The sequence below is a fragment of the Stenella coeruleoalba genome, assembly GCF_951394435.1.
Source record: "Stenella coeruleoalba genome assembly, chromosome: 7".
NCBI classification, from domain to species: domain Eukaryota; kingdom Metazoa; phylum Chordata; class Mammalia; order Artiodactyla; family Delphinidae; genus Stenella; species Stenella coeruleoalba.
Genome location: NC_137153.1, coordinates 86,255,187 through 86,265,968, shown reverse-complemented (window position 1 = coordinate 86,265,968; position 10,782 = coordinate 86,255,187). Strand labels below are relative to the sequence as shown.

At 51.0% G+C, this 10,782-nt stretch overlaps 2 protein-coding genes across 6 annotated transcripts in view; one reads left to right on the top strand and one right to left on the bottom strand.

Annotated features, from left to right (window-relative positions):
• Positions 1 to 8: 8 nt before the first annotated feature.
• On the bottom strand, positions 9 to 4,171 carry CREB3 (cAMP responsive element binding protein 3). Of its 4 annotated transcripts, none has more exons than XM_079926870.1 (10): positions 4,043 to 4,171; positions 3,693 to 3,830; positions 3,440 to 3,587; positions 3,296 to 3,363; positions 3,089 to 3,187; positions 1,773 to 1,879; positions 1,594 to 1,662; positions 863 to 947; positions 681 to 765; positions 9 to 602 (listed from the first exon to the last, which is right to left on the bottom strand). In XM_079926870.1, the coding sequence occupies exons 2-10, from the start codon at positions 3,828 to 3,830 to the stop codon at positions 286 to 288; spliced, it is 1,116 nt and encodes a 371-aa protein (XP_079782996.1). In that variant the 5' UTR covers positions 4,043 to 4,171; the 3' UTR covers positions 9 to 285. The 4 variants fall into 4 exon arrangements, with proteins under 4 accessions (XP_079782996.1, XP_079782998.1, XP_079782997.1 ...); XM_079926872.1 differs by having other exon boundaries at positions 4,039 to 4,082; XM_079926871.1 differs by lacking the exon at positions 4,043 to 4,171 and adding an exon at positions 3,926 to 4,010.
• Positions 4,172 to 4,399: 228 nt separating this feature from the next.
• The window catches only part of TLN1 (talin 1), a 31,847-nt gene continuing 25,464 nt past the window's right edge, over positions 4,400 to 10,782 (top strand). For both annotated transcript variants that reach the window (XM_079926857.1, XM_079926856.1), the window contains exons 1-2: positions 4,400 to 4,530; positions 10,500 to 10,667. In XM_079926857.1, the coding sequence (XP_079782983.1) occupies positions 10,538 to 10,667 (130 nt within the window). In that variant the 5' untranslated portion in view covers positions 4,400 to 4,530; positions 10,500 to 10,537. The remainder of the gene's footprint in view (positions 4,531 to 10,499; positions 10,668 to 10,782) is intronic.

Below are 10,782 nucleotides of genomic sequence, written 5' to 3'. Positions count from 1 at the left end.
GGTGACCCATGCGTCAGAATCACTTATTTATTTCTTTCTTCACCCCATCCCCTCACTGCATGAAGTGTTCAAGGAGGTCAGTTGATTCCCCCAGGCCCATTCATGGGGTGACAGACATACATGGGTACAAATAAAAGACCCAGAAAGCCAGTAAGTGTGGTGTGTTTGAGTCCTCAGGCTTCCTGACAGGGCACCAGGACCTGAGGCGAGCCCCCTCCCGTCCCTTTTCCTCTGAACACAGACTGGGGGCTGCAGACCATGACTGAGGCCCCCACATCCTCACACCTAGCCTGAATATCTGCCCGGCAAGATAACAGACGTGGAGCTGTGGGTAGAGAGCCATCCTCCCTCACTTGTGAGATTTGCATGCAGGGGAGAGATGGGACCTGGGCAGGAGGACGCTGAGAAACTGTCAGGCAGTGTTAACTTCAGGGGAGGCTCTGTGCTAGGAGCTTGAGGCATGTGATAGAAGAGGCAGCAAGAATTGCTAGGAGCCTGGAGCTCATGGTCCAAGCTGTCTTTTGGTACCTCTGACTGCAGGGCAGGCAGCTCCAGCTGGGGAGGGTCCTCGCTGGGGAGGGCACGAAGCTGGCGGGACAACACTGAGGAGACAAATGCCCTTCAGGGCAGGCTGGGCTTCTCCCCTAGCCCTTCCTTAATGGTATCCTCAAGGATCTCACCTCCACGCTCAGCTGGCAGACTCCCCCTTGTGTCCGACGAGTACATCACAGGTACGAAAAGGAGACAGAAAGAGAACAGCAGGACCTAGAGCGCAGGAGAAACGAGATGAAGAAGGGCTTTGCATTGCACCCCTATCCGTGCCACCTGAGAAGAGAATCGCTCCTTCCATCACCATCCTCACCAAGACACAGGTGCTGCCGCTGCTGGCTTTGTTTGCTGTCTGAATCATCATGGCCTGGAGTCTCCTCAACTGATCCAAAAGGGACCTAGAGGAAGAGAGGGGACAGACAGCAGGCCCTGGCCTGGCACCCTGACATACAACAAAACCCTCCTGTTAAGTTCATCCCCTCCACCTGTGCACTGGATCCTCTCTTACTTTTGGACCTATTTTTGCAAGTGATCTCTTCCTCTCTGTGAACAAAATGCCTGACCTCACTAAAACAAACACACACGTCTCTGCCCTGATTTAAACTCCTTCTGCAAACCCCTTCAGTGGTTCTACACTGCCTGATCGGCTCTGCACACAATCCTCACTAGGGATTATACGTTCTCTACCTTCCAGCCCAACTCACCCGTATTAGGGTTCCAGCCAGACTGGACTATGCTGTGTTCTCTCTGCCTAGAATGCTCCCCACACCTCCACCCCAGAATCCTATCTACTATCAAATGCCATCTGCCACATGAGGTCTTTCTTATTCCCTCCTTTCTCCTTCTTGATACTTATCCACAGTTACTTGCAAATTTATTCCCTGCTACTATGAGCTTCTTAGAATCAGAGACCCACTAAAGGCCAAGCACCAGACCTTACACGTGGGAGCTGCCTAATTAGAAATCAAGTGTGGAGCAAGAGAAAGACTGAGACAGTATTAAATGGGAGGGATGAGAAAGGACTGATGTCGAAGAGTTGCTTACAGATTCTCCTCCTCCAGGAGCTGTACTTTGTTCTGTAGCTCCAGATTCTGGGCTGTGTATTTCAGAACCCTGGAGGAATAACAGGGATGTGGGGGCATGGCCTGTATCCACCCTTAAAAAACCTAACACTTCCAATTACCTCTGTTCTCTCCACCCCTGAGTTCCGCTCCCTTTTATACCTGCTCTCTAAACGCCCCACATACACCTTCTTCTTTCTGCGGCTCTCTTGAGCAGACTTTTTGTTTCGAATCTTCCTCCGCACTCGTTTCAGAACTTGTTCCTCCATCTGAGAGAAGACAGGAAAAGGGGTATCATCCGAGGAACATTAGACCAAAGAGTTTGAAGGCAACTGAGTTCGATCTTCCCAATGTGGAAATTCCTTCTACAGCTTCCCTGACCAACAGGCACTCTGCTTCTGTCTGAGTGCCTCTGAGGACCAGTTGTTAATGCCCTCACAAGCCAAGCCACTGTAACAATTTTATTAACTAAAAAAAAACTTCCTTTTTGTGAGCCAACATCTGCCTCTATTATTTCTACCTATTAGACTTACCTAGCACCTGATCTCTGGGGCTGTAATAGAACAAAGGTCTTTAGCTATTTAAAAGCACTTGACATTTATTCAGAGTTTAAAAAAAACTGGGCAAAAAACAACTCATCATCTTATCTACTCTTCACAGGATGGACTGCATCCTCTTAATATCTGTAAAAGATCGGGGCTCAAAACTGGACACTAAGATGCTTTCTGGCCAGTAAAAAGGAGAGCAAGATGGTTACTGCCCTTCTAGCAGCAACACTGTTAGTTTACTGGTATCCAACGATACAGCTTCCAAACTCCATTCACTTTGTTAGTAGCCATATCACACTGTTGACTCAACCTGTACTTTTCTTTTTTCACAGCTTGTGGAATCTTAGTTCCCTGACCAGGGATTGAACCCTGGCCCTCAGCAGTGAAAGCACAGAGTCCTAACCACTGGACTGCCAAGGAATTCCCTCAACTTGTACTTTTAAGAACTTAAAATTCTTTTAACCTTTCTGTTAATGAACATTGATTTCATCACAGTATCACAATGCTGTGCATGTGAAGCCACCACTCACTGCTTGAAAATCGGGATTTTACACTTATTCTTGTTATACTACTCAATCCAGCCTTGATGAACCTTAATACTTAATTCTACTATTCAGCTATAGGTAGATTAGTGCTAAACCAGTGAAATATAAGTGTCAGGGACCCATGCTTGCACAGTACTTTCCAAATCCCTTTACTAATATTACCCTGATAATTCTGAATTTTTACTTAAAAAGCACACCAAACTTTGTACAAGCCCTGCAAAACCACCATCTGCCCTTGCACCCAGCACACTAACTACATGCTCCAGCTTCCTAGTAACAACAAATGTGCTAATCTCTCACCTCAGTTCTTTTTCAAGTTACTGATATAAAATTAACAGAACTGGCCTACTTGGGACTCACAACCCTCCTCCAATGGGAGTCTTACCTTAGTAAGAGGAAGCGTCCCAGGCAGGGTAAGCCCCTCCTTCTCCAAGAGCCTCTTCTCCTCCTCAGTCAGTATTAGCCTAGCAATCTCCTGGGGTTCCTGAGAGGTGGGCAGCAGAGTTGCAAAGGGATGTCAGAAACGAATGGGGAATCCTGCCCCAACCCGTGCAATGCGGGGAATAATCCTCCTGTAAATCAAGTCAAGTACCTGCTCTGCCGGCTCCTCCACATGCAATGGAGTCATCTGAGCCCCCTCTTCTCCATATCTCTCAGTATCTGAAAAAGGGAAAGTATGAATAGCCAGGCCAGTGAGTCCTCTCCTCCCCCAAAACTTCACTTATTACAGACTTACCTAGATCTATGGAGACATGCTCCCGTGAGAGAGAATAGGTGTGATCATGGTGGACAAGACAGGGGTTAGAATTGCTGAAAACGGTCAACGATGCTGGGGGACTCGGCAGGCAGCTCAGGAAATCCTCTACGTCCCAATTGCTCAGAGCCTGCATAGGGTTCAGATTAACAGGCTTTAACCTATCACCTCCCCCTGCCTCAGGGACACACCCCACAACCGGCCCCGGGCCTCCCCGACTCAGACCCCTACCCACCTCAAAAAGTGGCAGCTCCCAACCCAGCGGAGCCTCCAAGGCCTCATCGGGCGCCGCCACCAAACCTCCGCTTTCCTCTAGCAAAAAGCCCAGCAGGTCATGGTCACCCGGGTCCAACGCCAGCTCCATATGAGACATCTACGGAAGGGATGTGCAGAAACGCAGGAGTTCACCCCTCCACCCGGCCCCAATCCCCAACCCTACGCGCGACCCGGACCGTCAGTCGACCCCACCTATAGGCTCCTCAGCGGGGTTTTTCCTCTTAGCTGCTAGCAGGGTCTCTGAAAACGGACCCGCCTCCCAGACTCGATTCCCCGCAACTTCCAACACAACACAAGTGACGCACCTACCCGAGAGGCATTCCGGGACTTGGAGTTCCCCCCGACGCGGAAGCGGCGTCGGTGCGCGCCACGTCCCGGGCGCTATGCAAATAGAGGGTACGTGCCTGCCGCCCCCTCACTCCCTGGGGGCGGGCATTCTGGGGAACCGACCCCGCCTTCTCCCCGGGCTAGAAGAAGGAAGGATTAGAGCCTAAAAGGGAACTTCGGCGCAGTTCGGGCGCCTTCTCTGGCTGCGCCGCACCCTCGCTTCCTGCCGGGGAGGGGCTGCCGGTAGTCGGCGGGCTCCCGAGCATCGAGAGCTGGAGCCAGAGCAGCTTCCTGCAGCCCCCGCGACCATAGAGCGCGGGCCCAGGGCGCCGCCCGCGGGTGGGGGACGTTCCCGGGACGGAAGTGGCCGAGAGAGTGTCGAAGAGAGGGCGAGGCCGGAGCCTGAGAGCCACCCGGAGAACGAGAGGGTTAGCGGACCAGCGGGCGGGGCACAGAGCCGGGCAGCGCAGGTAGGGAGGACCGGGCGAGCTGGGGCTTCAGGGTGGGGCTGCGAGGCCAGGTCCGGGAGGCGGGTGGGCGGGCGGGGCCGCTGACTCTTCTGCGTCTGTTTCGGGTCCTGTTGGAGAGATCAGCGTCCAGTGTATCTCCGTGCTCGGAGTTAAATAGGCCGTTTTTCAGGAGCCAGGCCCTTCCTGGGAGCAGATGAGTTTGGGGGAGGGCGAGGAGTGGATGGCAGTGTGGCGCAGGGCGGGGATCGGCTTTGAGGTTAGTTGATAGCGGGTGAGTAGGAACACATTGGGTGAGTTGCGGATTAGGTGGAGTTGGGTTTAGGAGTTAAGGTTAGCTTTTGGAGTTATAAAACCGGGGTTAAAATTTAGATTTATTAGTGTGAGTCAGGTGTGTTTTGTGTAGGTGAAGTTTGGATTAAGAGCATTATTTTGTTTTCTAGGATGGCCAACATAAGTCAGAGTTAGAGTTCAGGGTCAGGTTAAGGGTCACCAACAGGAACTAGGTTAGAAGTACAGTTTTAGGGATTAGAGAAGGTTGGCATAGTCAGTATTAGGGATAAACGGAAGGGGTGAATCAGGAATCAAGTGACAAATGAGCTTTAGGTTTAGGGGTCAAGATTTAGGGTTAAGGTCGGGATTTGGTGCTAAAGGTAAAAATTAGATCAAAATTAGGGATCAGGGATTGGATTCAGGTGTGTGCTAAGAAAGAGATGAGTGTCAAAGCCAGTACTGGGAATCAGGAGACAAATTAGGGTCAGGGTTAATGTTAGGAATCTCGGGCAGTTCTCGGTGTTGTAGTTGAGGTCAGGGTGGTTGACCTCGGGCAGGTAAATTTAAGAGATTGGCGGTAAGTAGATGCCCTTGTTTTGCGGGGAGGGCTCTTATGCCTCTGTAGTCACAGGGGCTTCTTTGGCCCAGAGAAATGACAAACTAATTTCAGGCAAGGGTTCTGGGCTTCAGCTAGAATTGCAAGCATCTGGGATTCCAGCTTCATTCTACTGTCTAAGCCTAGGGCTCTTGCTGTGACCACCACAGTTGAGGGGCAGGGGTTCCTGGACCATGCTGTTTAAAAGATAGGAGGTGGGAAAGGGTTAGAGACTCAGGAGGTGTACAAGGCTTAGTAACAAGTGGGGGACTGCCTAGGGGAGACGGGATGGTGATTAAGGAGGAAGCAGACCAAGGAAACTGCTCCCATGGGAGAAGGGGATGGCTTAATCCTCTGAAAGTTCAGCCCTACTGCCTCCGTCTTCCCTCATTCCCTGGATATTAAACCTTCCCCTCCAACTCTCCTCCCTGGCCCTGCATTTCACACCCTTCAGGCCTACCCACTTACAGAATACTTCCCTTGCCTTTAATGCTCCCGTGTTGTTCACCTTACCATCCGTTCTCAGTGTCAATTCTGCCTCCCTTCCCACCCCTGAATCCGCACATCCTTCTCTCGTGCAAATCTGAGCTTTCCCATCATTTTAAAGCACTCTCCCACCATTTTCACCCACTCATTCAAGTGCATACCTCCAGGTCATCTGCTGAATACCCCACCACCAGTCCAACACTACTGCCAGGTCTTTACGGTCCCTGCTATGTGCCATTCCCTGATTCTAAGCCTCCTTAATTTCTTGGTCTAGTTATAGATCCCCTTCCCCCACTGCCCCAAGAGAAAAGAGGAAATGAGACCCAAAGAGGAAACTGGATCTTGCTGATCCCACGCCCAGCCAGGCCACTGACCACACCCCCATTTCACTCCCAGCCTGACCCTGCCACTGACCACAACACTATCCCCTACCCAGCCTGACCCGGCCACTGGCTGCATCCCATTCCCCTCAACTCCATCTTTACTTAGACACTGCCAACGTCCCTTCACTCTCCCCCCCATCCCACTAATGTAGCCTAATTTAGCCACTTACCACATCTCTTCTCAACCTCTTGCAGCCTGGCTTGGCCTCTGACCTCACTCCATCATTCCCTGTCTTAGCCACCATCCACATATTCTTCCTCTTCCCCCAGCCTGATCCAGTGACTAACTATAGACTATTTTTCCTACTGTTATCTTCCCAGTCTTTCTTTACACTTTGTCTTCCCCATTTCCAGCCTGATAGAGTCACTAACCCCATCCCTTCTGCCCCTACCTGGCTGCTAACCACATCCCCTAACTGCAGCCTCATCTTCACATTCTCAGCTCCATCTGCTCCTTTCATTCCCCCTTTCCCAGTTCCTTGCCTAAACTCAAGCTCTCCCAGCCACTCTGAGTGCCTACTGATGACGCGAAGCAATGGGACCCCAGCCTGACTTTGGGCCTTGGTTCCTGAGGACAGACTGTCATCAGCTCCTGTCAGTTCTACCTCTTAAAATTTGTAATGAGTGATGTCCTCCTCTCCACCATTCTAACTCTGGCTTCATTACCTCCCACTTGTGCTAATGCAGTGTCTTTACAACCAATCTCCAAGGTAGATGCCAGAGTTATTTTCGTAAAGTTTAGTTCTGATTATGCCCCTTCTCTGATCAAAGCCTCCCTTTGCCTCCTGTTGCCCTCCGGTAGGTGAAATTCCACATACTCCTGCCGAGTTCTCCCCTGCCTTTCCACCCTAACCTTGACTTCCCCATCACTGCTCACTTGCAGGTACGCTGTGCTTCAACCAGCCTGCCTCCTCACTTCCCTGAATGCCCCTCCGTGATTTTCTGCTTCTCCACCTTTGCTTATGCTATTCTCTCTGCCTGGAATGCCACCCCTGACTCATCTCCGGCTGGCTGGAATAGTGGAGAGAGCTTGGGCTTCGGAGTCAGAGACCTGGGTTTGGATCCTGGCTTCACAACTTATTCGTTTGTGTGACTTATTAGCTGTGTGACTTGTTCAAGTTAAACACTTGAACAAGTGCTTAACTTCTTTGAGCCTCAGTTTCCTAATCTGTAACAATGGAAATACCGACACCTACCTTGCAGGGTTGCTGTAAGGATTAAATGAAATTATGTACACAAAGAAATTGACATATAGTCAATAAAAGATAGATCATTGTTATTTTTTATTATCTTTATTTTTCTAAATCCTAACTTCAAATGACACTTTTCGTGAAGACATTTTAGTCCCCCTTCCCTGACCTAAAGGGATCTCTCCCGTGAGCACATACCACCTGGTTCTTACCACATCCTGCCTTCTGTAACTTTGTATGTAGCTCATCCACTCTGCTGACCAGGAGCCCATTGAGGGCAGAGGCTAGGGCTTACCCACCACTGAGAGTTTGGCTCAAGGCCTTCCCATAACACGCCCTCGAAAATGCTCACTGGATGGATGGAAGGAGAATGTCTGTATAATGAGAGGAGAGGTGTTGGGGCCGAGTGCTGTGTGCTTGCCGACAGAGGTGTATTTGTACGTCCCAGCTGTGTGCGTGGGGTAGAGTCCATGGGAAGATGACGTGGTTGTGATGGATCTGTGTAGGGCTGTGTGTTTGAGATAATGTGTAGGTAGAGACTGTGTAAGTAGCTTTGTGGGAAAGAGCTCTCTGCATAGGCTGGGGTACATCTAGGGAGAATGAATATGCATGGATCTGGATGTAGGTGGGGAAGGGTCGTGCTGGGGGAAGTCAGGTCCAGCCCTTCAGCTGCCCAGTCCAGCCCTAAATGAGCCTCCAGCAGCCTGAGGCCGGATATGTCAGTCTCACCCACAACCCTCCCCTCCCTCTCAGCGGTTACAGACTCAGAGGCCAAATTTGGTAACAGACTGAGTGTTACTCCCCCAGCCCTCTTACATTCTGACTCTGTCTTCAGCTTTCTCTCTCCCTTTGTCCCTCTCTGTAACTCCCTGTCTTTCTGCAGCTCCCTTTGTGGGTACCTGCTCTGACTGTATTCTCTATGTACCCCAAATTCCTTACCCCCAGTACATTTACATTCCATTCCTTGCTGGGATTTGACCTCCTGTCCTCTATTCCCCCCCCCCCCCACAATTGCCCAACTCCTCTGGAATGTATCTCAGGAATGTCTTGAGGGAGGAGGAGTTCTCTGGGAGGGGGACACGGGGGGGGGGGCATTGTTGCTGTTCCATAAAACATGATAGAAAGGGGAGCAAAGTTCTCAGGCCGGAACAAGAATTGGATAGCTTCTCCCCACACTTCCAGGGGCCTGGTTCTGTGTTATCATCGCCCCCAACTCGCTCAGTTCCCTTTCCTCCCTCACCCTCTTGTAGCCATGTGGATGTCCACTGAGGACCAGCCTGAAAGTGAGGGTAGCCATGACTCAACTCCCTTATCGGGGTCTCACCAGAGGTTTCCGTGCTTGAGGAAGAAGGGGGTGTCCATATGTCCGGAGGAAATGGGGGGAGACATGCAATTTCAGCTTAGGGTCTAAGGTCTTTTCAGTGTGCCCTCAGCTTCGCAGACCTTCCAGCGACCCAACAGCCAGGTCTGTCCAGCTATGGGGAGAGGTGCTCCAGGAATGGGGAGGGGAGTAGAAACCTAGTAGTGGGGAGACTGGGAGAGTCCGCTCTTGGGAGTAACGATAGAGGACGAGCTGTGGCTGTTGCTTTTTTGAGACTCTGTACTATTTATAAGGCTAGAAATTGTCTATCATATCCCTGGTCCAGACCTTTCCCACATCTGCCTCCTGCCTCCTGTTTCTACCTAGATTTTCAATCCCTCCTAATCTCTTCACCCTCCAAAAACATACCCCTTGCCAAGTTCCCTGATCCTCAGCTGCTGTTTCCTAACACCCCCACCTCTGCTTCCAGCCTTCTGTCTAGTCTGCTTTCTCCCCTTTGGGGCTAGCAGTTTGTAGAGAGGGCAATGGGCAGCCTAGATTTGCTCACTCTCTTAGGTAAGAGGCACCAATCTCTGTGCGGAGCTGGGTCACATCATCAGCTGCTAGGCAGACGTGTGGTCTGGTACACTCTGCACTGCCTGCCGCCTCCACTGAGAGGTGGTGCCGGGAGGGCTCGGTGAGACTGGTGTCCCCGGCCGCAATGAAAATACTGTCAGGAGAGGCAGCTGAGATGGAGGGCAGAGTTTCAGAAGGACTAAGTGAAGATGAGAGAGCATAGGAGGAGTTACCATGAGAACTGAGTAGTAACTTGGTGACTTAGAAGGAGCAAGGACTGAGTTAGAAGGACTGGGCTCTTTCTCTGACCTGCTTTGAAACACACACACACAGAGACACACACACAGACACACACAGACACACAGACACACACACACACACACACACACACACACACACACGGTCTGATTCCCCTTCAGCAAAATTAAAGAGTTGATTAGATCACTTCTGAGATCCCTTTGGGTTAGAAAATCATGATTCTAGCTTGACTGCTGGGAAACCAAACATGGGCCAAGCTCCTCTGGGAGGCCCCCAGCATGTCAGGTTAGAGGAAAGCTGAGACAAGTGGGCCTGGATGGATTGAACAGCAAGTGTTTGGCCTCCCTGCCGAACTAGCTAGAGACAGTGTTTGCAGGTCTCAAGAGCCCTTGGGGATTATCTAATATAACGTCTTCATTCTGCAGAGGAGGAGGCTAAAGCTGTGAGAGGGAAGATCATATGATGAGTCAGGGCAGAGCTCTGAAAATTCCAGACAGGAAGAAGCCAGCAGGGTATAGTAAGAGACAAAGAGGGAAGAAGACTGAACCAGGAAGGATGAAAACAGGGCAGAGGCGGGGCTGGGAAAGGAGGTGAGCAGGGACAAGGGTGAGAGACAAACACTTGGAAGAAAAAAGGGAGGCACAGATTCCAGTGCTGGGGGCGGGGCAGTGTCCTCGGGTAACACTGCGTTTCAGACCTGCTTTTGTACCTTGCAGATCAGCCTCTCCTTCAGATGTCTTAGACACCTTAGGCACCCATCTGATGCAACTCATCTTTCATTCTTTAAAATTATTAAATAAAACAAAACCAACTTCACCGCTATCTGCTTTGGTGACTCCCTTTCCTGGGCCTCCATCTGGGGGGCCTCCTCTCCTCCAACAAGGGTGTATTCTAATGCCCTGATGCCACAGGTCAGGTATAGCCAGGCTGGAGAGGAGAAGCCGCCACCATGGTTGCACTTTCGCTGAAGATCAGCATTGGGAATGTGGTAAAGACGATGCAGTTCGAGCCGTCTACCATGGTGTATGACGCCTGTCGCATCATCCGTGAGCGGATCCCAGAGGCCCTGTCTGGCCCTCGTGAGTCTGACGACCCAGATGGCTGGGGCGGGAGTCCTCGGTCTCTTCTCATTCCCAGGCTCTTGGCCTTGGGGGATGACTTTCTTGTCCCCCAAGGCTTTTCATCTCTCAGGTC

Bases quoted from the DNA above. Each gene is read 5' to 3' on its own strand.
- CREB3 (XM_079926870.1), bottom strand. From the start codon at position 3,830: ATGTCTCATATGGAGCTGGCGTTGGACCCGGGTGACCATGACCTGCTG. The intron at 3,188-3,295 runs GTACTTGACTTG...CCCACCTCTCAG, and splicing joins TGGAGGAGCCGGCAGAGCAG to GAACCCCAGGAGATTGCTAG. The intron at 603-680 runs GTGAGATCCTTG...TTGTCTCCTCAG, and splicing joins TCTGCCAGCTGAGCGTGGAG to TGTTGTCCCGCCAGCTTCGT.